Source organism: Anser brachyrhynchus (genome assembly GCF_964034855.1).
Source record: "Anser brachyrhynchus genome assembly, chromosome: 15".
Taxonomy (NCBI): Eukaryota; Metazoa; Chordata; class Aves; order Anseriformes; family Anatidae; genus Anser; species Anser brachyrhynchus.
The window spans coordinates 6,756,998-6,784,499 of NC_137733.1; the positions used below are offsets into that span (position 1 = coordinate 6,756,998).

Genomic DNA, 27,502 nt, shown 5'->3' on the forward strand with positions numbered 1-27,502 from the left:
CCTTGGCCCTGGTGTCCCTCTGTCAGCAGCTGTTGGTTTTGTGAGGGTGACCAAACCTTTCACAGACGGTGGGTGCAGGTGTGCTCGGAGGGAAAGCCGGGACTGATCTGTGCGCAGAGCCTGCCCGGCTCCGTGCTGCGCCTTCCCCTCAGAAAATGGCCGCCCCGGGGGGAAGCCGTGTGACGTGCCGAGAGAAGGGCCGGGCGGGCACGGAGGGGCCCGGGGGGAGCTGCTGAGGGCCCGGGGGCGGCCCGGGGAGCCCCCCGTGCTGGGGGGGCCGCGGCCCGGCCGGGGAGGGCGGCTGTAACTAGGGCGGGGGGGCTGCGCTCAAACCGCTTCGCCTCGCGTCCCGCTGCGCGGCGCCGAGCCCCGGGCTGTACGGGCCGAGCCCCGCGCTGTACGGGCCGAGCCCCGGGCTGTACGGGCCGGGCCCCGCATTAAAGCTCCGAGCCTCGCTCCCCGCCTCCGCCTCCTTCTTCCGGCCGCGCGTCCCGGGGCGGGGCGGGGCCGGTGCCGGGGTTCCGCCGGCAGCCGGGGAGCGGCGGAGGGGGAGGAAGGCGGAAGGGGCGGCGGGTGAGTGCCGGGCGCGACTGTCTGTGTCCGTGGGTCTGTCCCGGGCAGGGCTGGGGGGGCTCGGGGGGGGCCCCGGGGGTGCTGCCGGAGGGGGGGCGGCGCCGCGGAGAGCTCGCAGCGGGCTGCCGGGGCCTGGGGCGAAGTAGGAGGCGGGTGTCGCACGTAGGTAGCGATAGGGCCGGGGGGGAAGGGTCTCAGCGAAAGAGGGGAGGCTCGGTGCAGGGGTCGGGGGGAAGCGCTTCGCTCGGGGGGCGGCGAGGCGCTGGCACGGCTCCCCCAGAAGCTGGGGGTGCCCCGTCCCTGGGGGTGCTCGAGGCCAGGCTGGGTGGGCGCTGGGCACCCTGAGCGGCCGGGAGCTGTGCCTGCCCGCGGCAGGGGGTGGCAGCTGGGTGAGCTTTGGGGCTGTTCCGACCCAAACCGCTCCGTGGTGCGGTCCCGTACAGGCAGCAGAAAGCCCCGCGCCTCCCCGCAGCCCAGCACACGCCGCCCGGCGTTATTGCAGTCCCCGCTGGATGTTTCCCTCCTCTGCAGGCCACAAGCTCAGTGTGCAGGCGTGAATTAGCACGTTCCTGGCAGAGAGGAAAACATCTCCGTGTCTCCAGCGGGGCGCTTCCACCTTTTTTTTTCCCCCGTATTTTGGAAAGTGAAAACTCCTCGCTAACTGCTGAGAGCCCTGGGCCCGGAGCTGGGGGGCGGCCCTGTGGGCCCCGAGCCTGCCGCCCCCGCTGCCTGGCCCTGCAGCGGGCCCTTCTCCCGTGAGAGTGAAAAAGGAAAAAAATAAAAACCACAAAAGGCAATTTCTGGGGGAGGAATGAGGGGTCTCTCCCGGAGATGGCCAGCAGTGACAGCAGCGGGTGGCAAAAGGCCGTCGCTCGGTGCTGCCCTGAGCCGCGCTCAGCTGTGGCAGCAGGAGGGACCCCGTGGGTCCCAGTCTGTGACCTGTGCAGTAAGTGGAGATCTGTGGAACAAGCTCTTGACTTAAAAAATGTAACTCCGCTTTTTCTTTTTAATAAATATACACCAAACGACTGCAGCGTCTTCTAAAGAGCTTTGATGCCCGGTGAGCTCCCCAGAGGACCTCCTCTGTTCAGTCTCTGGCAGCGGGGAAGCCGCTGAGCTTCTGATGCGAGCTGGGAAGCCCTGTGGACGCGGTGGGGATGTGTCTGACGCCGCAGGCTCGCACAGCTCGCTAATTAGTGCGCTTAGGGCTGACGCAAGGGGTCCGCAGCAATCAGTGAGGGCGAGTGGCTTTGATCCAGAGGCGCTTGTAAGTTCTGGGATGATAAATTGCCCGTGTTTTTGTTGCTTGGTTATTATTACTGGCCTAACCTATAATCAGTTCGACGTAGCTTTGCAGCTTTAGCGCTGTTCTTTAGGTCTGTGCCTCAGGATTATGCTTTCCCCGTTGCCATCTTGGGAAAATACTGGCCTGTGCTTTGCTCTTGACTAAACTGATCAAGTTTCTCCACTTGAATGCGTGACTGCATTGAAAACTGCCCTGGAAAACGTGACTTTGCTCCTACAAATGACAGGGGTATCGCTTCCCGAGACTACGTTTGGTTGTGCTCCAGAGGAGTTTCCAATTCTCTTACCGTGACTGCTCTCTGGAGCTTGTTGTGGCTGTCGTGGAGGGTGAAGCGTGATTTAAGAAGCACCTGCTGTTAACAGAAGAAAACCAGCAGGAATGTGGGAAGGGAGGGAGGACAACTCTAGCAGCAGTGCAGCTGTTCCTGAGCCCTGAGGTCCCAGTTACAAACCACGGCCTTACAAAGGCCGCCGGGGTGGCAGAAGGAGCCGGAGGCGCCCCGCGGTGTCGGAAGGGGATGATCTGCCTGCAGCAGTTCTCCCTGCGAGCCGGTGGCTGGGACTTCACGTCGAGAGAGAGTTATGAGCTGCAGGTGACCCAGCAGAACGATAAGCTGATGTATGGAGTGCAGTCTGAGCGCATGTGGAGAGGAAAATCTCAGTCTGGGGAAATCTTAATTGTTTTTTTCTCTTGACTGGATCCCGGTGTAAGTAGGACTGCAGAAAAGGGAAAAAATTGGCACGTTTTGTCCTTAATTTCTTGATGTTGCAGCAGGTGACTGCCCAGCGAGCTCACTGCAGTGCTGCGCGGTGCCTCCCATCGCGACCGCAGCCAGCTTTGGAAGACAACCCCGAGGAGAATGTTGCATCTTATGCAGAGCAACCTTTGGAAGCTGTTTGGTCGTCGTGGGTTACAGTGCGGGGTTTCAACAATTCCTGCTGGCACAAAAGAAACCTGTAAGGTGTTTTAAAGAACAGCACCACAAAAACCCAAAAAAAGAAACGCTGTATTTGGGTTACTAAAATGGCCAGTCCTAATCTGACTTAATCACCCTATGAAAAACGTAAACGTGTTGAACAGCAGATCTAGGTGTGATATATTGCTAGAAAATTTCCAGGAAGAACTGGCAGCTTGTGAGATTACTGTAATTAGGAATGTGTTTCGGTGTTTTATGGGTGGAAAATGAGTTAAACCTTCCATCACGCTCATACTTAAATGATTTGTGTCACCAGTTATCGTACATCTGACTTGATGTGGTTCTCTGCACTTCTCGAGCAGCGCTAGCTCTCTGGTAATGATAGTTTGTCCTTAGATTTAGGTGTAGCTTGGCACTGACCGCTTGCTGCGCAAGTTTCACTGGTTTGGTTCAGATCAAATCTTCCAAGCTGTAGCTTCAGGAGAAGAGGAAAGTCAGTGCGCCACGAAGGTGAGTTACGCTGGGGGGCTGTGCTTGTCCCGAGAGCGGCGGCGTTGCCGTGGGACAAGAACGGGGACAGCAGGGACTGTCCTGAGCAGGGCCAGCGGGTGCTCGCGGTGCTGGTGTGGGGGAATGGCCTTCAGAGCTTGGGGATGGAAGCGGGCACCAGCGAAGGAGGTCGTGTGAGGTACAGAGCCCTCTGGGTACGTTGGTCGTGTGCAGTCCCTAATTGTTTCCTTTTCTAGGGAGTTTTTCCGATGGTTTCTCGCAGCGAGGCGTCCCGTGCCCCAGCAGAGAGCCGGTACTAGCCACGAGGTGTAGCACAGGCACCATGTGTAAATAATGCAGTAGCGCGAGGTCGTGCCGCAGCGTATTTCATTGCAAGGTGCTCGGGTGCGTTAAAAGTCCCAGTGAGTTATGCTGTGTCCTCTACCAGAGGGAGACAAAATGTCGGCTGCTGGAGGACGGTAAATCTTCTGAAGGGCCCAGTATCATTTTCTGCTTGTCTCCAATTAAACTGATTACCGGAGTTCTTTGTTGTTCAAAGATCAGTCCGTTTCATGTGCTGCCAGCGTGTACTTTGGCAACCGTGGGCAATGGGATTTCCTGCATTGTCTGAGTCTTTGCCATTGACCTTTGTGGTCGTCGTTCCAGCACTCCGTATCCTCTGGCAGGGGTGCGAAGGGCAGCGTTCAAATCCTGAAAGAGAAGAGAAAGGAGCTGCCTCAAAGGGGCGGAGGGCTGTTTGTAATCGGCGGCTCCTAGGGTTGTTGCTGCGAAAGACGGGGAATTGCCGGGGCTGTCAGTATAATTATCACTTTTTTTTAATTGTTCTCATCCCAGCCTAATGACAGTGGTGTCATCTATAGTGACTCAGAGAAATCCGCCGTCAGCGCGGCGTTAAGATGGTGCCCATTCGGGACTAGGGAGAGGAGCCCGGTTTCCGTTGTGCGCTGTTCTCAGGAAGAGTTGCAGGTGCTGGAAGCACTCGACTGTGTCCTAGAAGTTTCCTGGCTTCCCGCCCCGTGGCTGCTGTGTTTGGAGAGGCTGCTCGGGCTGCGCTCGAGCCCCAGCACAGCCGTCACCGTGGCGTTAGAGGGGGGCCGCCTCTCCCTGCCGGTGAGAGCAGGTATGTTGGTGCGGCACGAGCCATCTGGCTCACTACGGGAGAGGTCACGTCACCGATTCCTGCCTTTTTCCCCCATTACCGGGCCGGCAGAGGCTATCGTTGCTCCGCTCCAGTAAATCATTTGCTCAGCATGTGACTGCGGCCTCGTACCTTGACCCTGCTCTCGAGGGCTGGCCGCTCCTCCTGAGGCAGAGCCGGCTCCCCGCTGTGCCAGCGAAGCAGTGCTCAGCTCGCTGCCACCGCGGCCAGGCCTGGGGGAGTCTGAATAAACAGCTCTTCCTTTTCTTCTTTCCGTTTGCAGTCTTCCCACCGCTGTCGAGTGCCTGCCAAGTGCTCTGAAGCAGCCAGCCTCGTGGAGTTGTCTCAGGTGCTGCTGGTCGACTGACGGGAAGGGCAGATGGGGTCTTTAGAGTAAGGTCTCTGGAAGATGCAGCTTCTGCGCTATTGATTTAATTGAATTTGCCTGGTATTGCGCAGCCTGAGTTAAATTGTCTGGAGCGAGATCTTGTACTCGATGTGCTGTCTCAGAATAAATGCCGGAGGGCTTAGGTTGAAGTGCTTCAGAGCTGCAGCCTTGGCCAGTAGGTGGCTGCCGGCCGTGTGCCAGGCTGTCCTGGTCACCGGTTCTGCTCAACCTTCTGCCTTGCTGTACTTCTGTTCCCCTTACAGTTTGTCCCCCCTGCAGTGGGACTGGAACGCTCAATTGCTCCTTCGCTCTTTTGCTGTGCTGTCTCGCCGGACTTGCCGTCTTCACCTCCGAACACGCCTGGCTGGGCAGACAGCTCTCGTGTGGGAGCCACCCCTGCGAGGGGCTTCTTGGGGCTGCTCTTTGCTGCCCGGCTCTCCTCTGGGCTCCTCGCTGCGGCTCCTGGCCGCGGGGAGGCTAGATGTCAGCTGTGTGCATGGCACCTGCGCCGGGGAGCCTGCCCGCTCGGGCTCCTGTTGCTTTGAACCTAGCAATGAAGTCGTGCACCAAACGCGAGGCGTGACGAGCCTCCCCGTTACGCGAGGTGAAGGCTCTGCGTCGTGTGGTGGTGCTGAGTTTGTTATTTTCTGCTGGGGAAGTAAATCGCTCCGGCAGAAAAGCCGGGCACGTGACTAGTGGGGCAGTGGAAAATTGGCTTGGTTGTCGTGTTTATTTGCTCTGATAAAACTTCTTATGACACCGTCATACAGCTTTTTCCAAGGCTACTGGAATGCGTTGTTGTTTATTTCTTTCCTCCTGCTATTTTTTTAAAGAAACACTAGAGAGAGGCCTGAAAACTGTGTTTAGTTAGTTTTTATTATTATTATTATTGTGGGTAGTGTTACAGACTTCTGTAACTGACTAGGTTTTTTTTTATTCCTGTTCAGAAGATAATTAGCAAAAAACCCTCTGGAACTGTAGCTGTAGCTCCAAGTATTCTGGCAGAGGCTGACAATTTGCTGCTTTGAAATTACCTCTGGAATGTAGGAGCTCCTTTGAGTGCCAGAAGTTGATTGAAGTTGTTCATCTTGCCTGTCCTCCTCAGTCTTGTATTTGCCATTTTTCATTTACTATGACCGCTTTTTTTTTTGAGCATTTGGGCTGACTGCAGATGGTCCGGGGCTGTGAATCCAGAACTCCTGACTCCTGCAGCAGAAAGTTGATGGGAAGGGTCCTGCTGGTTGCAGTTTCTGCACTTTGCTGTACTCGCTCCACCTCTGGAGCGGGAGGGAGGAGCCTGGCCCTATCCTGCAGAAAGAGCTTTTCAGTCAAGCTGAGGAAAAAGTGGTTTGATTACTTGTGGGAAGGGGAACCTGTCTTCCCCTAGTGCACTTTCATTAATTATAGATTATGATTTATAGCAGGAGAAAAGAAAATAGCAGCTGTTAGCTCCTCTTCCATTCTGATGAAATCAAATTTGCCCAATTTTAGTCTGAATTTGTGCTTTTGTTATCCTCCAGAGAGGAAAGTAATTGTTCTCTTGCCTACTGTAGGGCTGGGTTGCAACACTTATCAAGTGGTTTCTCGTCAGGGCTGGTGTTGAATAGCTTTGTTGTGCTCCTACGCAAAATACGTTGGTGTTTGTTTCTCTCCCCGGGAAGCTCGTGTGCTCATTACACCAGGGAACATCTTTATGTTAGGAAATAAAGGTCACGAGTGTTTCCTTTCACCTCTCCAGCCAGGAGTCAGACTGAAATATGCAGGAGGTGGTGAGAAGTCTTTTCAGCAAAAGGCGCTTTTGGCGTGTTTTTCACGAGGCAGCCAGCCCGTTCAGCACAGAAGCCATCACCGCTTTTGTCCTTGCTCCGGGCCTCGCGGTGCTGATTTCCTGCTCTGGAGACCGAACACTGCTATTTCGGGCTCCTGCTGCCTCTCCCCGTTGCTCTGGGTAGGAGACCTCCGGTAACCAGAGGTGCTTTATGTCTAGCTGTGTGACAGTGCACTGACTTGCCACCTCCTGTTAAATGTTTCCAGTGTGAACATCAGGTAGTAACAAAATATTTTGTCATTTTTTTTCTATATTCCAAAATGTGTTTTAACTGCTCTTTCCATTGTTGCAGGTGAAGGGGAAGAAGGGTGTCTGAATACTTATGAGTGAGCTGCGATGGATAACAAAGACTCAGAAGCTGAGATCCACCCTCTGAAGACAGAGGATGTAAAAGCTCAAGAGAACCATGAAAACTTTGTTGAGAGAAGAATTATCAGCAAGCAGTCATCGCAACTGTCTCGGCTGTCCCGGTGGCGCACTGCTGCCTTCTTCATCTCGTTATTTCTGTGTCTGATAATTGTGTTTGCTTTCTCGTTTATCATTCCTTGCCCAGAGAGGCCTGTTTCAGAAAGAACATGGTTCCGAAACTATGAAAATGCAGGTGAGCTTACTGTAGCAGAATAAGTACTAACCAACAGTTCTGTTCCCTTACGTGCTGCAGATTTGAACTGTGGCTCTCTACCTAAGCACAATCTGGGGCTGGGCCTGCAGGGGTGCTTCCCGTGGGAGCGAGAACTGTGAATACCTGACCTGGATAAGCAAAGGCCCGTCATAATTGGAGTGGCCTTCCAGGAGGTGCTTACAGGATCTAATGGAAAAATTAAATGCTGCTCTGAAGCACTAACAAGGTAGCAGACTGCTCTCGTTTGGAATAAAAGAAATAGGGAAGGGTATCTAGGAATAAATCTCTGTTGCAGTTGGGTTTATGAAGTGTTCCCTTGAAGTTGTGCTTAGGTTTGGGGACCATTAGGCATCTTTTCCCTGTCAGTATGACTTTCTAATTTTTCTCCGTGGCTAACAGGAAGGGGAATAGAATAATTGCATCTTGCTTTTTTATTAACTGCACAAATTTATAGTTGTTTCAATTAGCTCTTTAACCTTTGTACTGCTCCTTGGTGACTGGGCATTTGCTTCTGTCAGTGCTTTTCTTTAACCTTGTGGGTAGTGGTTGTATTCTGTTTATGCTATGAACACAGTAGTGTTCACCAACAGGGACTGAACTTTGTGCTTTAATGCCTAAATCTAAAGTTCTGCTACTTTGAGCTAAAGAAGGGTGCTTTTAGCTGAGAGTGAGAAAGATGATATAGCTGGGGCTGGGTTTCATGATTTGTTTGTTTGTCTTTTTTATTTTGGGAATAGCAACCCCACACCAAGACCAGAGTTGTTCTTTGTTAAACATAGTTCAAATTCTGGATGCCTGGCTATAAAAAGAGACAAATCCTCTGAGGGATGGAAAAAAAACCCTTTGGCACTAACTTCCAGGCCTTAGTACTCACGTAGATGCCTTTTTTTAATACAAAAGCCAATTTGTCCTAATGTTGTGCTGTCAGAGATGGAGGCAGTGAGTAGGACTCTAGGAATTTGTGTTTTCCTCCAGCTAGCGGTGTTGGTGGTTGAGGCAATCCTCACTAGTGCCTGGCTTGTGATCTCTTTTACAGTGGCTTACCAGTTTCTTGCTATAGAAGATGTGAACAAGGACAAAGTGCAAGATGTCATCTTTGCTTTCAGAGCTAGCAACGGCAGCGGCAGCTCCAACAATACCTGTTTGGACGAAGGTAGGCGATTCTGAAACAAAAGGCCTTGTAGTAAGGGCTGCTCCTTCTCTTAGTTGTAATTAGTGAGGCTGCTGTGGCAGGTGTCCTGAGGTGGGTGCTAGTGTTGGAGTAGTGCCCATCGTGTTGGTTCTCCTCTGTGTCATGAAGTTTGAAGCAGTGTGTGCTTCTGTTAGAAGAGAAATGGAGATAAGGGCCAGGGAGAGAAAACGGGGTTAGCAGGGTGGGGAGAGGGAGCGGGGCAAGGCACAGCACCCAGGTGGTGCAGGGCAGTGGAAGTAGGCACAGGCAGGAGTCCCTCTGATGCCTCTTCTCTTCAGGTCTCCCTTCTCCATGTGCCTTCGTTGCTGCCGTGTCTGGCACAAACGGCACAGTGCTGTGGGAGAGTCCTGCTGCCGAGGAGGTCGAGTGGATGGAGTGCGGCATCAGGCAGCTCGGTGAGGCTTCGGTCCCGGGTTGCCTCGTCGTGGGGAAGCCGGCGTCGCTGACCGCGCTCGGCCAGCAGAAAGGTGAGTGGCAAGTGGGATAGTGCTGGGCACAGGGGACGGTGCTGCTGGCGTTCCTCACCTGGTGGCTGTCAGACCTTGGGAACGGGGGACATCAGCATGACATGACAAGACAGTACGTGGATGATGTGCAGAGCATTTATCGTCTTGAAAACCTTGCCAGAGCCATTGGCTGGGCCTTTGAGAACTGCCTGTTCTCTCAGCCTGTCTGTTCCAAAGACTGGACTCTGCTGTGGTGTTTTGTGCCAGCTGCTGTATTATAAGAACAACTTTTCAACAACTTGTGAAACAGGAGAAGCAGTCACTAGCTGCGAATGTTACTTTTTGCTCTTGTGAGCTGGGCACAAACCCGTGATATTTCTGTCATTTGTGTGAGTGCTAGGAGTTCCTGCAGTGGCAAGAACTGTGGCAGTTTTAGGGATTTAAGATCTAAAGTCATCAAGGGGAGTATGTAGAAGTACTCAGTGGTCTGTTTCAGTAGTCTAGGGGTTTGCCTGATTTCTCTGGAAAGCCTTCTTCATTTCTGCACCTATAGATGGGGGGTTCTTCATTGTCTTGCCTAAAGGGGGAAGGGTGAGGGTAAAGAGCGCCTGTACTTCTCTAGGAACAGGGCAGTGATCATCTGTTACGCCTTGAACCTTCCTCCCTGAGGAAGACTGAAATACATTTCCATTTGGGGGGTCACTGTTTCAAAGGTTATAAACAATGCATGTTCTCTCTTGGAAACATGCCTAGGATCCTCCCCTCTGTATCCAACAGCGCATCCCTTACACCCTGTTTTCCAAAAGCAGAGAGAGAGAAATAGCAAGAGAAAAAGCTGGAAAAAGGGATCTGAGGAAAAGCTGCTACAGCTTTTAATTTCCATTGTAGCTGGAATGAACAACACACACACAACTGGAAAGCTTCTGTACCAACTGAGATATCTTAGCACCATTTCCTTCATCAACAGGCTTCAGCACGGGCTATTTATAGGCATTAATGAAGTAGTTGCTTTTAGGTCAAAATGTAGATAGGTTAATGCCGAGCCAAAGCCGTGTAACTGAAGGCAACCACAAAGAAATAGCACAAGCACGTAGAGAAACAACCAGGCTGAGCCACAAGTCACAGGAACAATGTGGTAGGAAAACATTCCACAGATAAATTAAAAGCAACAGATGAAAAATTGATCCCGATAGAAAGATGAATAACCCAGCGGTTGACATATTTGGTACCTTTTTGCTGTGGCTTTAAGTAGGTTAAAAGGGGTTTCCTAGTGCAGTTGACTTTTGCTATGGGTTAGGAGGGCAGATCAGAATAACATATCAGGTTAAACCTATTTAAAGTGGCAAAGTCTGACTTTCATCATGTTGTACTAATAACAGTAGCCAGATTAATCTTTAGCTGTTAATGATTCATCATCATGGAGGATTGGTGAGATTCCAGGGATCTCTACCTTTAGTCTCCGCCTGTAGGATTTTTGATCTGAAGATGCAGATAGAGTTAGTGCTTTTCTGTCAATCCAAGTTGTATCAAATTTGGCTTTCTTCATTGCCAGAATAAGTGACCTGAGCAAACAAGAAGGAAAGCATAGCTATTGCATGCTTCTGTCTGTGTGGGACATTTAACATTCCTTCATGTGAAGATAAACAAGCCAGCTGGGACACAGGAGTTCAAGATTAGCTTTTTCAGGTCAAAGCAGAGGTCTGTGTAGCTGGGTATTCTGCCTCTGCCGTGGCCAGAAGCAGCGTTCAGAGGAAGAGCATGGGAGTGTGTGGTGACCGCTTCTGTCTTTACCTTGTCCTCTGGTAGCTTGCGCTGTGAACCCTGTGAGCAGTTCTGGTCCTCACTGATCTCCAAAGGGATGTGGCAGAAAGGGGACCACTATGATCAGATGTCTGAAATTTCTTCCGTGCAAGAAAGCACTAAATAAACCAGAAGTCTTCAGCCAATGTGTGACAGGCAGAAAGCTGTCTATGAAATTATGAGCGATATGTAAAAGAACAGGGAATGGTTCTTTCACGTCACAGTTCTTTGCTCAGTGGTTCTTTTATCCAGCAATAGGTTCAGAAAACAACAACAACAAAAGGGACTAGCTCTGCACATCCACTATATGTTGAGGGCCAGGAACTTAGAGGTGTTTAGTAAACACGTGGGCAGCGACAGAGGAGTTTTAGCACTGTTCAGTGCAAGACACCTGCCTTTGGCTCCGGTAGCCTGTGAGCTGCAGACTGTTACACTCGGGGGCAGCAGGGAGTTTGGTTCCTTGGAGTGAGAGCTGAACTCAGTCACTGACATTTTGAAGTCCTAATTTTATTATTCCTTCCAGACCGAAAACAGAACAAACCCCTTCACCCATATTGGATTTCTTGTCTAATTTCTATCTTGGTTTATGTTGCCATGCTTTTGCAATGGTCTTGGACTCTGAGGAAGTATCGTAGCATTCCAGATGGCTGCCAGAATAGTCAGATCTCCTGTTAACAGAGCAAGGTGGGATTGGATTCACAGTTCATGCTCTTTGGGAATTGTGTTAGAGCATGAAAGGTTCTTAAGTTCTTTGTGTTAAAGCTGTCTCAGTTACCTGTATGTGTTTGTTAAATCAGACTTCTTTTTCTTCCAGAGAGTAAGAGACCTTCCTCCAAAATCATTTTCCCTGTCTAGCCAGCAAATAATAAAGCATTATGCATTGCAATATGGATTTCAGCAGCCTGATTTTACTGTTGCAGCTTTGGACTACGCTGAAGCCAGGATATATTTTTTTAAAACTTAAGTTATCTTCATAATTTGTCTGCTTGTTTTTTTCAGGGGTAAAATTCTTTGCCTTCACATGATTTCCTAGGGGCATTCTTCTGTTTCATATCTGTTGTCATAGTAACAAATCCAAGTATCTTTTTTTCAGTGTTTCAGTAAAAGCTTTGATGGGATCACACCGGCAATACAGCCTGCCTTAAATTATTGCAGACAGCGTAGGGTAGTAATTCCTTGTCTTTCAGTACAACTGCCTTCATGACAAAGAACATGATTACTTTGCATTCCTGAACTGCTGATGGCTGTGTAGGATACTGTTTAAAGGGGAGGGTAAGCATTTCCCCTCTGAGCACCTAGATAGACACTTAAGTCTTCCTTGAAAAGAAAGGAAAAAAAACACCAGTCTCCTCTCTCAGCAAACTGTGCTGCAAATTCTGGTGGTGTCTGGAAAGTCACCAGCAGCCCTGGGCAGAGAGTATCTGAGTAAAGCCAAAGCTCTGACACCTACATTTGCAAGCAAATGAAAGACAAAATTGTCTGAAGTGCTGTGGGCCTTCTTCAAGCACGGGAGAGAGGAGGGATGTAAACTGAGCTGTGAGGGGTCCTGTTGGCCTGGAAGTTCTGCAGGAGTCAAGTCGCAGGAAAATGCGTTGTCGGGAGTAGCCGTAACACTGTGATCAGGATTCAGCTTCTTTATGATTTTAAAATGCCTGCACAAATTTAAATGCAGAACAACAAGATTTTGGCTTGCTAAAAGGAAAGGGTTCTCCACGGCATGAACATACCGGAAAGCTTGTTAAGGTAACACACAAAAAAGCCAGCTGTTCTTTGTGCCTTGCTGATTGACTTGTGCCTAGCACATTAGCCTGCCTTTGTGCAGGCAGCTGGAGTTACTTTCCACTATGAGCTGAAATTGTGGATACAGGGACTCATTGGAAATGCAGAAATGCAAAAATACCCCATGATGAGCATAAGTGTGGTTGCCTTGTGGTGCTGATGGGCTGTAAATGGTTGCTTGCTGCAAGGAGGAGCAAGGGTGTTTTAATGCCTTTCAACCTAAAGTGCATTTTAGTGAACATTTCCCAATGACTCTGTCTTCTAGGGGAAGTTCAGTGGAGACAGTCAAATGACTTTGGAGCTAATTATACTGTGCTGACTCCCGTGTCAGTGATTCCAGATGTGGATAGTGATGGAGTTCAGGACCTGATAATCTTTATTGCTACAGGAGATAAGGTATGTCACTCTAAAGCTATGATAAACCCTGTGACCAGACCACAGGGCACGGCAGGAATGCTATTTATTTCAGTCTTGTAGCCTAAGAGGAAGTGCCCAGAGGCCTCTGATATCTGTGAGTTTGGGGAAGGTTCTTTCCCACCCTGCAGAGATGTACTCTCAAATCCATGCAAGTGTTTTATGGCTTTAAAAAAAATAAACAAAAGAACAGCCAGGAACCCCTCTCCCTTTTCAGTCTGTGCTCTTCACTGCATGTTCTTAGGCTGTATGTGGAGGAGCGTGCCTAGGCAAGATAAGGTTGCAGTTTTCTGGGACAATGCTCGGAGAAGTGGAAGTGAACAAACCCTGACAGGTTTGGCTCTTAGATCAAAGTACATCTGACAGCCAGTGCTTCTGTACAGCCAGGGGTCTTTCTGATACTTTACGAGTCTGTGCTTACGGTTTTGCTTTGCACGGTTCTCTTCCAGGTGTCACTGCGCTGGTTAATTCTGACAGGTTCATTCAGTGAAATAATTCTAATTGCCTTACGTCTGTTCCAGTATTGTGTTTTCCCATTTCTTAGAGGAGAAAAGTCATGTAGCTTAAAAATATTTTTATCATAATCCGTCTGTATCCATGACTGAGTGATGCTCATCATCTGTATGCGCAACCGGTCCTGTTTAAACCATGCAGAAGTTATGGTTCCCTCCAAGTCTGAGGGGAGGAGTGGGAGCCCTGTCTCCTCATACCAGGGCACTCTATAAGCAGATTGCGTTTTGCTGAGGCATTGTTGCTGCCAGAGTCATCAGAAATTCTATCCTCTCTGACTCCTACATTTCTCTTCTGTTTTCTTTCCTTGCTGCTTTTGCTATTCCAGTTATCTCAAGTCTTTCTAGTTTTTGTTGTTCTTTTAATCTTAGCCAGTCAAGGAATGGTTGAATGTAGTCTCTGTTCTGCGGAACTGCCATATGATTTGTTTTCCATTTAACCTCTCTAGCTATCTTGGTATGAAACCCCTCCCTCCCTCTGGACTTGGCATGTACTCTGTCAACTTAAGTAAAAGTACATTGTGTTTTGAGAAATCGCAGAAATGGTGGGAAGCTTGAGTGGAGCTCTGGAGCTGGAGAAAGGCAGTCCCTTTGGAAGGGAGATTCAGAACTTCAGTAAATTAGCTTTGTTGCTAACAAGGGCTGAAGCTGCACATGATGTTATGCTGCAGTTTCCTGAAATGGCAGGGCTTTGAGCAGTCTGCGGGGAAGGTTCTGTGTGCTTGGATAGTAGGGGGTTTAGATGGCGTTTTTTTCTGAGTCTTAGTGACCCCTACCTGCTGCAAGCTTCAGCACAGATACATCCTGGAAAACAAGACATTTTTCAGGATACATCGCCTGTAGCACCTCACGGAAGGCGTTAGGCAATGCAGTGAGTAAGGTGCTGTGTGTTCTCACTGGCTATGTGACTGCCACTGGCTGTTTCTGTCCCTGGGGCAGCTGCTGCACCAGTGCTTGCGAGTAAAGGTGAAGCAGTTCATCAGGCGCTGGTATGCGTCTCCTCCCAGTGCGGGAGGCTGGGATCAGCTGGTGGATGTGTTGCACTCCCCCCTCGGCTGCCTGCTTCATTCTCCCCAGCAAGCTCTATCCCTTATTTGCCTACCGGGCTCTCCAGGGTGACTTCAAGAACAGCAGACTTTCTTTTTCTTCCCTGTTTGTCCCGCTCAAGGAGGAGGAAGGAAGGTCTCTCTTCTTGTCTGACTTGGCATCTCTGCTGGATGCTGCTTCTCAGTCCTAGCGTGCGCTGCTCCCCCCAGACCGTGCCTCTTGCCCAGTCATTTGAATTCGATCCTGTCTTTATCCTTTATTCTCTTGGGTGAAATATTTTGAGTGGATTCTGTTGCTCTGGTACCTGCACTAAGAGCGTAAAGAATCCTGGCATCTTTTTTATCCCTATGGACTCAATGTCAGCTGTAGGAGGAGTAGATTAGGGCACTGAAAGTATTTATATTTAGCAGAGCTGTGTTCCCTGGGCCTTGTCAAGCCTGCAAGGAGAGAAAAAGCTGTGCTAGCTGTTCTGCCAGCACAGTGCTTCCTGCAGGTGATGTCAGGTACTACGGGAAGCCACTACATGAGAACACTTGAGTTGGAGTGAAGCAACTTTAACTTTTCTTTTTTAATCCCATTGCTGTGTAGATTAAGACCTTCATCCATTCAGGAAGAAATGGCGAAGAGATCGGCTCCACTGAAAGTCTGGACATGGGTGGGAAGGCTCATTATATCAGTCTGAACCTGGGCTCCTCCTACTACTTCCTTTTCTATACAGGTACAGCCGTGTTCAGGACTTTAGTTGGAAAGAATGATTGTAACTGTGAAATAAGTGTTACTAAAGAGTTGTTGGAAAGAGTGTTTTACATTCTCAAAAGCTGTGTCATGGTTCCACGTGGTGAAAGAGCTATTTGAGGCAAGGTGGGACCTTGCTGAAACTAAGGGTTGGTACATACTGTAGTAATCTTATTTGAAAAAACGTTGAGAATGTAAGTTTTAAGCAGCCATTTAAATAGCAAGTGATTATTGTGGAATGCTTGGATTATGAACAGATAAGTTGCTAAAAGCATTCAAAAAGGCAGGCTTGAGTCTCAAAATATTGCTAAAAATACAGTTCATCATTCATCTGCCAGATTCGTTTCAGACATTATCTGGAAATTTGTGGAGTTCAGAGCAAGTGCAGGATAACTTACCTCCCTCATTTTTGCTTTGTTTGCACAGCCAGCTCTGTCTATGCATATTCCCTGAAAGATCTCTACAGTGCAGCAACTGGGATGGAAAATAAGCTTCCCAGCCTTGAGCAAGATCCTCAGTGGGAGAAGAACATTGACCCAACCACACACCGCTTCTCCCTTCCCAGGCATGGTGTCACGTCTTGGTTGCTGGTTTGGAGGGCACTGATGTTCCTGACAGGACGGATTGTTCTGCCGTTGTTCTTTCCTGGCTATGTGATTTGGCCTAAGAGCACATCTAGACCTTGGGGAGAGAGCTGGCGTTGATAGTCTTGTCAGGGTTTCACAGTAAAACAGGGAAAGCACATTGTGATTTGTATTTGAATGAAAGTGGAGCATAACTTGTACCTCAGACAACTGATTCAGTGTGTGGCAACTGCAGAGCCTGGTGCTTCACCTCCCAGCCCTGCTCGTCTTCCCTGCTTGTTAGGATGAGCCTCTGACTTTTTATTATGCAGGGGAAAAAAAGACAAAAAAAAACACAAAACGAAACAACAACAGCAACAAAAACATCCCCAATCTAGAAAGCGTAATCAATTCTCTGTTCTTGTTTAGCTCTGGAGACATTCGTTACCTTGCAAAAATTCCCGGGGCATCACGGGAGAACATCCTGGTTGTAAACTCGGAGACGGCTATGCTGATCAACCCACAGAATCTTCAGACTTTGTGGACCCTCAATGTGTCCCATGTTATGAGGTAATGTTGCCTACACAGATCGTGTGTAGCGTTTTCAGGTTCCCAGCAGCAGTGGTCCTGGCAGATGCTATTTTTTTCGTTTGAAACATAAAAGCCTGCAGTGTTGTAGCAGTTGAGTCTCGTACAGGGGAGTTGCTGGGAGGCTGCTCTGAAAGATGAGGGTATGTACAAGCCGTCAGGTTGTATTATGATCTGTCCATTCTTTTCCTTTCTCAGTGAGCCACTGCTTGGTTACTACAAACCTGATGTTCTTGGTGTTGTCCTTGAGAGTGAGATCGGGCCCAACAGGAAGAAGGTTTGAAAGCTCTTCCTTTTAACTTCCCTTTTCTCTCTCAAGCAGGCATTGAGCTGAGGGCAGCTGGTACAATGTGCTGCCTCCAGCTGATTTTAGAAGGCTTTTAGCTGGAAAAAGATCTCTTTTAAGAAGCTACTGAAGCCAGCCCAGGCACTTTCTCTTCTCAGCAAGTGACTTTGATGACAGAGCTTTGAACTCCCTGAAATAGCTTGAAAAAGTTGAGACTTTACTCTAACATGGTCCACCCAAGGTCTCACAGCTCTGTGATCAAGTGGAAGCTCAGCTTCAAGTATTTCCTCGTCTTCCTATGTGTCAGATACTTGCTCCCATAGACAGTATGAGATAGAGACAGCTGACTTGGCCTTTTCTTCATGGCTCATAGAGCTCTTTGATCCGAGTTCCTTTTCTTTCTTTCCTGCTAGGTTATGATTGTTGAGGGCGGATCTGGAGCAGTCCAGTGGGACCTGAAGCTGAACTCTAAAGCAGAGAGCCCGGGGCCAGCCACACTTTCTACTGCTGATCACAGGTCCACCTTCCTCATCTGGGGTGAATACAAGGTAGCAGGAAATGAAACGGTGGGTAGTGCTGCTGGATGGCTGCTGTTTTCTCAACTTTGGGTCAGAATTGTCTGGAGCCACCCCCTTTACCCAGTGTTGACATTCAGATCTGTAGGTTCTACTAACACTGCAGCATTCTGCACAGGGTGTGGAGTACCCACATGTCTGTGACCAGTCCGGTCTGCTGGCAGCATGCAGACCTCCGCCTGTGGTCTGGTCTGTAGTAGGTCCTTACCATGTCCGTAGCAGTGTCCCTGCTCACAGCTGGTGGTGGCGCCAGCGGCTTTTGTCATCCTCAGCCTGGCTACGTAGAGAGAAGGAACGTAGTGGCTGAATGAACAAAGTAACTGGATTGCCCAGAGCCTTGCCTAGGTGTGGTACTGCAGGTGAGTTGAGAGGCTGCTGGCTTGGTACCCCTGAGGCTGCTGCTGTTTGGTCTGGACCTTCTGCAGCAGTACTGCAGACTGATCTCCCGTGGCCACGTGAGCATCCTCACTGTGCTCCAAGGCAGTCTGCAGCGGCCCTGATATGCAGCTCAGCTATGGAGCAGCGGCTGGCAGTGTCAGTGACAGTTTGTGTTGGAGGGTGCCTGAACACCAGCTGAGTTTTCTGTGCTTTCCTTGCTGAGTCTACTAGCCCGAGGGCAAAATCTGTCTCCTGCGCATAGCAGACAGGCCTGCTATTTGCAGGAAGGTTGGGCTGGGGAGGAGGGCACCAAGCGGTAAGTAAAATCCCATCCCTGGTGCTGGTGGCATCCAACAGGATGAATTGACTAGATGTAGACAAGTATTTGGCAGGATGTACTCCGTCGAGCATGAAGTAATAGCTGAGCCTGGTCTCTGGGATAACGTGTGTGACTGTGTTCTGATAGTATCCGGTTGGTTACAGGGATCCACAGCTCCTCAGCAGAAGCTGTATCTTTTCCATCCTTCCTACACTAACGTCCTGTTGGAGCTCCGCAATAACACAGACCAGATAATTGCGTTCAGTGGTAAGTCCTGGCCTTGCAGCCCTCCAGCAGGGAGGTGCAGGAGGACACCGACTTGTGGTACCTCCTGGGCTGCCTGGGTACGTGGTGGTGGGCTTGTGGACGGCCTGAATGGAGACCTGAGGCCGGGCTGTTCCCTCTGCTCTGTGTTACAGCCACACTGTTTGAGCGGAGCCGTCATGCCTGCTATGTGCTGTTGACGGGGCCTCAACCCAGCGAGGAGCCAGGGCTGGTATCTCTGATGAAGCGCAAGCTGAAGGAGGATGTCTCGGAGAGCAAGGTGATCTGGCTGAGCCAGGTGGCTGTGGACAGTGAGCAGTACATCCGGGACCGCCTCTACAGGATGCGATTCCACAGCCGAGTGTGAGTTTGCTGAGAGAGCAGGAGAGGCTGCTCTGGCCCCTCTCCTCTGCAGCAGTGCACTTAACAAACCCAGATCACGGATTCAAATGGGAAGCTGCCTTTCTCGATCTGCAAACCAAAGTGTGGCTGGCAGGGAAGCTCCCCCAGTGCCTGGGTATGCCCAGGCTGTGGGAGCAGCTGCCGGTGCCTCCATTGTCAGAGCTGATGGGACTTCAGTGCTTGGCCACCACTGAAGTGTCGTGAGCTCAGGGATGAGGGCTTTCCCCTTGGTCCTTCTGTGCCCGCGGAACTGTGCTGACTCAGCCTGTATCTGGAGGAAAACATGCTCGCCGGGGATGCCTGAGCTGATTATTTCTTGGGTGCTTGCATGAGAAGTGGCGCTTTGGTGTGTGGTGTTAGATTTCCTTTCTGAGTCAGCTCTCCTGGCTGCAGGAGAGGTGCTTGACTGCAGATTCATTTGCAATTGCCCTCTCCTGAATTTGGGCCCCCCCTTCAGTAATGGGTATGTGTAGTGCTAGACCCCAGCCATGGCTGATGACTTGGCTGGGTCTTACCTGTGCCAGCAGAGCACAGATTAAAGTTTCATTCTACATAGAAAATGACCTTTTCACCTAAGAATAGCCCCATGTACCCCACCGTGCAGTCACAAGCCTACCCGTGTGCTGCTTCCTTTCCTGCCAGGCTGTACAGCACCGGTGACACCGACAGGGAGCTGGTCTCCCACCTGATCCATACATCAGCATTCCCCCAGACCCCCTTGTGATTGTAGGCAATACAAAAACATGAGGCTTGCTGCTCCCTTCAGGTGTGGACACCACCTCTCCTCTTGATTTTGAGGTGCCAGGGGATCTAGGACACTTATTAGAGTAGAATTGCACTTTAACCTTTCCTGGGAGCTTGGCCTGCTGCTCCTGGGAGCTCTCTGTACTCCAGGGGCAGTGCCAGCTGTCCTAAAAATAATAATTTGGTCTTGCAGCTACTGAGGAGTCTTTTCCAAGTTCTGTCCCCTCTGCCAGGAGGCGGGCAAGCTGCAAGACAGATGTAAGCCACTCAGCGACAACACAAGCTGTATCCGCAGCACAGCTCCAAGGAGAGCTCTGTGCTGCCTCCCTGCCCCTCGGATTGAAGTGGTGCTGGGGGAGGATCTCTGGGTGTTGTTTTCTCTGAAGGTGCAGCCTGGCGGCCCGAGAGAATGGGTCTTGCTGGCTGGGACGGGTTGCTGTGTGAAGGTGATGTCTCCCTTGGAGACGTCTTGAGTGTGATGTGGCTGCTCTGCCCTGTTCCTGGTGGGCACCGGTGCAGGCTGTAGGAACGATGTGCAAACAGCCTGGAAAACAGTTTGCGTAGGCTGCCCAGTCCTGAAAGCTGCTGTCCCCACACCAGCTGCGCTGAGACACAGCCGCTGTTCGCACACTGCTGGGCGTCCCTTTGGCAGGTGAGAGGAAGGTGGACAGAAAACACAGCTGAACATGGTGGAGTGTGCATCCTAAAAAACCTCTCAGGTTTTGTGGTGCTGGAGGGGGGTTAGCCAGGGCCTTCCTCCCTCATGTAGTCTCAGCTTGGGGCACCTGCAGGCGTACTGTAGGGTGAGCAACTTGAGACAGAACTTGTGAATTTGTGTAGGTCCAGGAATCAGTTCTCTCGGGGCAGCCACTGAGATCTCCCGTGCTGCAGGGCGGCTCCGGGCGCAGGCAGCTGGGGTCACGCAGAACTGTGCGTGCAGCCGCGGCTCTCCCAGCCTTGCAGGAAAATGAGCTGCAGCATCTGCTGCTGCGGCACCTGTGGCCTGGCCACACACCTACCCGCTGCTGCCCCGCGGCCCGTAGCTGCCGAACGGCTGCACTTGCACCCTCTGCCCGCGGCCCGTCGCTCAGGCAGTCAGAGCTGTGCAGGATGGGTGCCCGGTGGCCTGGATCTGCATGGTCGGCGCAGATTGCATCCCGCTGAGGGTCCCGGGGCAGCGAGCATGCCCAGGCTTTATTCTCGCCGTAACCACGCTGGCTCTCTTCCTCCTCAGATCCCTGCGCAGGCCTGACCTTCTTGGTAGGCACACTGAATGTTCTCCTTCAATAGTGCTGGGTTTTCAGCTCTGGGGGGGCTTTTCCGGCTTTAAGTTGTCCGTTCATGTTTCCAAATACTTTGGAGATCCCGAATTCCCTGTGGCAGCTCAACTAAAAGCATCAGTGCCAAACCAGCACCTTCTTAACAAAACAAGTCCTTTTTGCAGCTTCTTTCCCTGTGTAATTGTTTTTTTGCAGTATTTAATGAATGACTTTGTGCCTTGATTCAATAACTCAGATGGGTGATGATGGCATTATATCACTGTGTTATGCATTAGTGTGTTTTTTAACACTACGACTGTTTGGATTGGTTCTTTAACTTATTGCAAATTGTGCTGTATAGGACTTGGTCTAACTGTAATGGTTTCAATAAATCCTCTTTTGCATTGTTTGTAAATGGTGCCATGCTTTTTTTGTGGCTGCTACCAAACAGCTGAAGTTATACAAGAATTCAGAATTTTGGCAGCCCTTTGTGTGGCTTCCCAAGGGCAGAAAAAAAAACCCTTTTTGGGAGGGATCCAAGTGTCCTGGTGATGCTTGCAGCTTGCCTTTGGCTCTTTGGCAGTAGGTGCCCACCTCTCCCCTTTGTTATGGTGGTCATGCTCGCTGGACAAGGCTTAAACCCCGGGAAGCAACTGGAATGTGACAGAGCTGCCAGCTGAGCTGGTGCTGGGCCAGGGCTGTTCAGTGATAGCAAAGCGTAACGGGAAGCAGCTCGTTTTCCCCTCTGGCAGAGGCTGGGCACCGTGCTGCTAGAAAAAAGGGGTGCTTGGCCCCTGTGGCTGCTCTGTGGAGGGGTTTGTGCAAACTTGTCTCTGGCTGCCTCTGCAGTGAGCACCTCTGGGGTGGCATTGCTGTGTGGGCAGGGGTCTGCACAGCCCCTCGGGTGCCTGACCCTGCGAGAGGCTGGAGTTAGATAACAGGGCTGGGCCAGCCCATCCCTCTGGGGCTCGGTGACCTGGTTTTACACCCCAGATTCCTGCTGCAGTCCATCAGCATGAAAATCTCACTCCAGGGCTTGGATTTGGATCAAGCCAAAGGGAGCCGTGTGGCACGCGGTGTCTCCTGGAGCGTGGGACCATCTGTCACTGCCCCGTGGCTGCCAGCGCCAAGGTCCCAAGCTCAATCCTGGCACCGAAGCTCCTGCAGCTTCCCCAGCACCTCGCCCCAGGGCTGCTCTCGTATGCCCCAGCACTGAGCTGAGCTACGGCCAGCCCCCTCCGTTCTGGGGCTCCTGAGATCTGCGGCAGGAAGGGATGCCGTGATCCCAAGCATCCGCAGGGTTTCTTGCTGGCCGCAGCGCTGCGGGCTGGCACTGCTTGGCCCTTGGTGGGCTGGGCACGTCCCCAGCCGGCCCTGCTGTGCGGGCCCCGAGTGCGTGCGGGCTGGACTTGGCACCGAGGCCGAGCGCCAGGGGCCGTGAGCCCCCCCCCTCCTGTTTATATAATGGCCAGTGTTAATCCCCCGCAGCTGGGGCTCGGCTCCGGGAAAGAGAATAATCCTGCGTGAGATGCTCGGCCTCTGCTTGGATTAACGGGCTGAGGGCAGGGAGAGCAGCTCAGCTGCCAGCCGTGGGGCCTTTACAGCCCCTGCTTGCTGCCCGGCGGCATCTTGCTGCGCCCCTGGCTCGGCTCCAAGGCCGTTCGTTTGGTCCTCCCTGCGCTGCCCACGGGTACACACGGGGCTGCAGGGGGGGCCCAGTGCCCCATGTGCCAGCTCAGCCATGCCTGGAGGGGGGGGGGGGGGGCTGCATGCGGGATCCACTGGGGTGGGATGGGGGCATATGTGTGTGCCTGGGGGCTGCTCCCCACCCCTGCCCCCTTGCTGCCAGCCCACTGGGGGCAGATCTAACTGGGCGAGGGGCAGCCACCCCCTCGTGGACCCCCCCCCCCCACCCCACTGCAGCCTCCCTGGTCACCCCTCCCCGAACGTGACGCTGACCGCAGCGCTTTCCCCACAGGGTCATTTATTTTCTGCACGTGTTGTGTTGAGCCCTGGGGGGGAGGGGGCTCCTTTGGGAGGCGGCTGGGGCTGGGGGTGGTGAGCAGGGGGCACAGTGGGGCCAGGCTGGCCGTGGGGCGTATGGCTTCTCTCCTTCAGTGCTACTGCAGGCAGGGTCCTGTGATGGGGCAGAGGCTGGGGTCCCCTCCACTCCCGCCGTGGGCTGGGACCATGCGTGGGCACGGCCGCAGGGCTAGGGTCCCTAGCTCTCCTCCTCAGGCACAGCCGTGGGGCCTCTGCTCTTGTCCTCGCCCTTGGCCTCGGCGTCGCCGGCGGGCAGGAGCAGGGCCGGGCTGGGGCTGGAGTGCCGCTGCTTGCGCATGAAGGGGAAGACCCTGGGGGCAGAGACAGGGTGAGCGCTATGGGGCCGCCCCCAGCGCCCTACGGGCCTGGTCCCCACCTCACCGCTTCTTGGTCTCCGGGGGGATGACGGCCTCGGCCAGGAGGTTCCTGTAGAGCTCCGACTTGAGGAAGCGCGGGTAGGAGTCCTGCGGGGAGCAGAGCCGTCGGGCCCGGCCCCCCAGCACTGTCCCAGCCCTGCCCAGCCCTTGCCCACCTTCTTCATCAGCATGTAGATGTGCATCTGGGCATCGTCCATCACGTAGCGGTGGGGCGTCTTGATGCCCTCCAGCGTCCGCTCCATGGTCTTGCTGTCGATGTTCACCCAGCGCGTGGCTCCAGGAGCCAGGAACTGCCTGGGGGTTGCACCCAGTGACGAACACCCACCCCAGGGCCGGCCCCCGTGCTAGGACGTGGCACTGCCATGGCCTGGTCCCCAAACCTGTCCCCTGCTGCCCCTCTAGTACTCACTGGTAGATGGAGTCCACGATCTCGGCGATGCGGGACTGCTCCCCGTAGCGCAGCTCCTCGCATGCCTCCCAGAAGCTGAGGTTCTCAGCTGGGGAGGGGGACACGGCGTCGGGGAGGGGGACGCGGCACCGGACACCACCCACAAGCAAACCCTGCCCAGGCCATCACAGCTGGTCCCACAGCAGGACTAAACCCCCCCTGGGCTGGGGGCAGCTGGTGTGAGGTGGGGCGGCAGGTCCTGGGGGGGGTCCAGGGTGGGACCACTCACCACTGAACTCCTTCTTGAGGAACTCGAGGAGCTGTGCACGGCCCAGCGGGTCGGTGAGGAGCTCACTGAAGTCGAAGCCCCAGCGCTCCACCCGCAGCTTCGTGGGGGTCATCACCCTGCCGGCAACACCAGGGCAGGGGGTGTGGGGTGGGGGGGCTGCACGCGCAGCCCCCGGCACCGTGTGGTCGCCCCGGGTCTGCCCACCCGGCCACGTCCCCTCCCTGCGCCCCGTCCCGGGGTTGGTGTCAGGGTGAGGAGGGTGGGGAGGGGACCCATGGGTGCTTACGTGGGGGCGTTCATGGCCCAGTACGTGGTGTCGTCTGTGATCCAGGGGTTGCTGGGCAGGCAGCCGGACATGATGGGGTCGTGGGGCACGTACTGCTCGTTGAACTTGATGTACCTGCCGGGAGCGGGGGCTGGAGGTGGCCAGGGCCGCCGTCCCCAGCCCCACTACCTGCCTGCCGTGGTCCCGGCCGCCTCGGGGGATGCTGCAGGGCCAGCTCGGGGCCGGGACACGTGCTCGGGCTCTGCGATGTCCTCAGCTCTGCCCACCGCCACGGCCGGTGCCGCTCACCCCTCAAGGCAGATGGACGACTTCACCCGGGTCCTGGCCATGGCCTTCCTGCAGTACTCGATCTGGGGCCGGCCGCGGGCACACAGGGCACATCAAGGCCCTGCGCCCTGCAGGGGCGCCCCCTCTCCCACCCCCTCACCCCGCTCACCTCCCGCTTGTAGTAGTCCATGTTCTTGGCCTGCAAGAGACGCACGGAGCCGGGTGAGGGCCTGGGGGAGGGCAGGACCTCGTGCCCACCAGCCCTGCCTGGCACCACCCAGGGAAAGCACTCGTATGTGCATCCCCAGCCCCACGCAGCCTCCAGCCCCCCCATTGATGCCCTTCCCCAAATTGCCCAGCACAGCCCTGGGATGACCCAGGCATCCTGCCCCCCGCCCCAGCGGGACGCGTGGGTTAGTGACACTTACGTGGGCAGACGACACGGCACATGGAGAAGAGAAGAGAAAACCTGGAGGTTAGTAAGGACCAGCCAGGCGGACGGGGGGTGCTGGGGCAGCGTTAGTGGGGCCACCACACAAGGGAAGGGCCTGGCCGGCCCCAGCCAGCGTGGGGTCGGGACTGGCGGCTGCAGGGCCCTGGGGGTGCCAGGGGCGCAGGCAGCAAGGCAGCCCTGGGGGGATTAGCAGCACGGGCACAGATGGCAGAGGGTGCACGGGCAAACACAGACACCACCCCCCCCCCCCCCCCAGCTTAGCAAGGGCAGTGGGGACAGCTGGACACACAGATGTTAGCAGAGCTGGGGTTCACCCCCCCCCAAAAAAAACACACTGTGCACATCCTGGGCTGGGACAGCCAGGACAGCCCCGGGGCAGCTCCAGCCCGCGCTTACCAGCTGCACGCGGCTGGTGTGGCAGTTCCTGCGCTCGGGGCCCTGCTCCAGCACGCTGGGGGCTCCTGGCTGCAACGAGAGCAACGTGCCAGGGTTGGAGAGACCCCCCCTCACCGTGAGGGACCCCCCACCACCACCCCCAAGCCCCTGCACCCAGGACTGTGCATGGTGCTGGTGCCCTGGGCCTCACCGGGGGCCGGTTGACGAGCCAGTACGCCTGCTCCTGGCAGTCGATGACGATGCGGTCGCCCTTCCGCCGCTGCTTGGCCGCCCTGTCCGTGGCAAAGGCAGTGCCTGTGCCCCGTCCCTGCCACTTCCCCAGGGCAGCAGCGGCACCAGCTCTTGCCCATCCCCATCCCTGTCCCTGTCCCAGTGCCATGAGCGCCCTGCACTCACCGGAGCTGCTCCCGCGCCTGCATGACCACGAAGTCCCACGTGTGGTTGATCCTCTTGTGCAGGAGGTTGTAGTTGTCCTGGGGAGCAGCGGCCAGGTGGCCACGGCATGACACCCGTGCCCTGCCCTCGCCTGGCCCTGGGGCCCGCGGCATGGGGACCACTGCGCTGGGTGCAGTGGCGAGCACTGGCCCCTCCTGGGTGAGCTGAGCCCCCCCCAGCTCATCACACGCATGAGCCCTGCCACGGGCCGGGCAGGAGGGCACCCCTCACCTTCTCGTGCTCAATCAGGTCGCCCTGCTTGCGGATGTTCTTCTTTGCCAGGTAAATGGCTGCAAAGGGAGTGCAGCCACCTCAGCGGGGCTGGGAAGGGGCCGCAGCCCATGGTGGCAGTGGCTGCAGCAGGTTGGCACCTACCGTAGTCCAGCTCCGTGGCCGGCCACTTGGTGCTGGTCCAGAAATACGGGGTCTGGGGCGGTGGAGAGGGGCCAGGCTGAGCTGCGGCACTGAGGCTGCTGTGGCGCCCGCGCTGCCCACGGACAGGGCACGTACCTGGAAGCGGTAGGGCGACTCGTCCGCCCGTAGCGTGAGGCTGCGGGGGTCTTTGAGGGGGTAGATGTAGCCGTGCTTCACGATGAGGTTGCCGAGGTGCAGCGACTCTGGGGGGAGCGGGAGTGGGGGCTGCTGAGCGGCTCAGCAGCCCCGGCTGCCCTGCGGCACTGACGCTCACCCTCCTCCGAGATGCCGTACTTCTGGATGAGCCACTCCACGATGTCGTTCCCTGGGGACCGTTAGCAGGGTGTGACAGGGCCCACCCCCACGGCGGGTGCCGAGGGGGCGAGCGGGGTGACGGGTGCCCTGCCAAGGACGTGCTAAGCTGCCCGCCCCGAGTGAGCGCCCGCCCTGCTCTGCCAATGCATAATTGATCCCAGCTGCATTTCTGAGCGCACACGAACATGGGGAGGCGAGTGGCTTGGGGCTGGGGTGCCAGAGGGCTGGGTGCTGGGCGCAGCCCAGCGCAGAGCCGGGCACCCCAGGGGCAGAGGCAGGGCCGGGCGGGCAGCATCGCTCAACTCCCCACCATGCGCGGCCTCGCAGGTAGCCCCAGCGGCGGGGCCCCGACCTCACCTGTCATGGCATGGGGGATGACGGTGATGAGCAAGCGCTGGTTCCTCATCTTGATGCCCATGTCCGGGTCCTGCATGCTGACGATCATCCGCTCCATCTGCCCGGCAAGCATCGGCCACGCTCAGCCCCGCGGCTGGTGGCAGGGGCTCTGGGGACAGCCCGACACCCCAGCGCAGGGCAGCCAGCCGGGACACAGCCGGGTGCCCCTCCACGCGTGGGACACCCTGCAGCCGGCCGAGGTGCGGGGAACGCTGCCGCCGGGTGTCACCAGGTCACTGGGGAGCCCCGTTTTTGGGGAGCGAGCCCCGCCGGGGCTGCGGCAGCCCCGGGGCCGGGGGCATGGCACGGAGCTCCGGTGCCCACCCGCGGGTGTCCCCGCGTGGGGCGCTGCCCGGTGCCTCCGGCGCTGCCGGCAGCGTGGCCGGGGCAGCTCCCGCTGTCCCGCGGGGCCGGTGCCGGTGCCGGTGCCCGCTCCCCGCGGAGCCCGACGCCCGTTCCCCGCGGTGCCGGTGCGCGGGGAGCCGGTGCCGGGCGGTGCCGGCTCACCTTGCTGAGGCACGGCATCTGCAGGCGGGGATGCCCGCCGCGGGGGCCACCGACGGTCATCGCGGGCGCGCTCCGCTCCGCTCGGGACCGCGGCTTCCCCGCTCCCGGTCCCTGTCCCGGCCCCGGCACCGCCCCGGTCCCGGCCCCGGCACCGCCCCCGCCCGCCCCCGCCGCGCTCCCCCTGGCGGCCGCCGCGGTCCGCGCCCGGTGCCCGACCGGGGCATCCCGGGGCGCGGCGGCGACCCCAGCCCCGACCCCGACCCCGTTTCCCCGCCGCCCCCGGGGCGGTGCCGCGGGTGTTCGGGGAGCGCCCCCCGTGGCCGCGCGGGGCGGGGGGCGGCCGCCGGGGCCGGG

The 27,502-nt window shown here is 54.9% G+C and overlaps 2 protein-coding genes across 10 annotated transcripts; one reads left to right on the forward strand and one right to left on the reverse strand.

Moving 5' to 3' along the window:
- Positions 1-508: 508 nt before the first annotated feature.
- On the forward strand, positions 509-20,996 carry FAM234A (family with sequence similarity 234 member A). Of its 8 annotated transcripts, none has more exons than XM_080557237.1 (14): positions 509-573; positions 4,166-4,425; positions 4,727-4,792; positions 6,952-7,260; positions 8,318-8,434; positions 8,752-8,940; positions 12,764-12,894; positions 15,057-15,186; positions 15,630-15,768; positions 16,196-16,336; positions 16,553-16,631; positions 17,054-17,206; positions 18,077-18,179; positions 18,332-20,996. In XM_080557237.1, the coding sequence occupies exons 4-14, from the start codon at positions 6,996-6,998 to the stop codon at positions 18,541-18,543; spliced, it is 1,659 nt and encodes a 552-aa protein (XP_080413363.1). In that variant the 5' UTR covers positions 509-573; positions 4,166-4,425; positions 4,727-4,792; positions 6,952-6,995; the 3' UTR covers positions 18,544-20,996. The 8 variants fall into 8 exon arrangements, with proteins under 8 accessions (XP_080413363.1, XP_080413365.1, XP_080413361.1 ...); XM_080557235.1 differs by having other exon boundaries at positions 553-573; positions 4,140-4,425; XM_080557234.1 differs by lacking the exon at positions 509-573 and adding an exon at positions 818-3,763 and having other exon boundaries at positions 4,140-4,425.
- Positions 20,997-22,543: 1,547 nt separating this feature from the next.
- On the reverse strand, positions 22,544-27,316 carry RGS11 (regulator of G protein signaling 11). Of its 2 annotated transcripts, none has more exons than XM_080557241.1 (17): positions 27,149-27,316; positions 26,603-26,699; positions 26,205-26,255; positions 26,027-26,133; positions 25,892-25,943; positions 25,748-25,806; positions 25,478-25,554; positions 25,272-25,353; positions 25,082-25,150; positions 24,401-24,424; positions 24,253-24,314; positions 23,965-24,078; positions 23,679-23,794; positions 23,411-23,498; positions 23,157-23,295; positions 23,006-23,088; positions 22,544-22,935 (listed from the first exon to the last, which is right to left on the reverse strand). In XM_080557241.1, the coding sequence occupies exons 1-17, from the start codon at positions 27,206-27,208 to the stop codon at positions 22,803-22,805; spliced, it is 1,413 nt and encodes a 470-aa protein (XP_080413367.1). In that variant the 5' UTR covers positions 27,209-27,316; the 3' UTR covers positions 22,544-22,802. The 2 variants fall into 2 exon arrangements, with proteins under 2 accessions (XP_080413367.1, XP_080413366.1); XM_080557240.1 differs by having other exon boundaries at positions 24,401-24,430; positions 27,149-27,313.
- Positions 27,317-27,502: the final 186 nt, after the last annotated feature.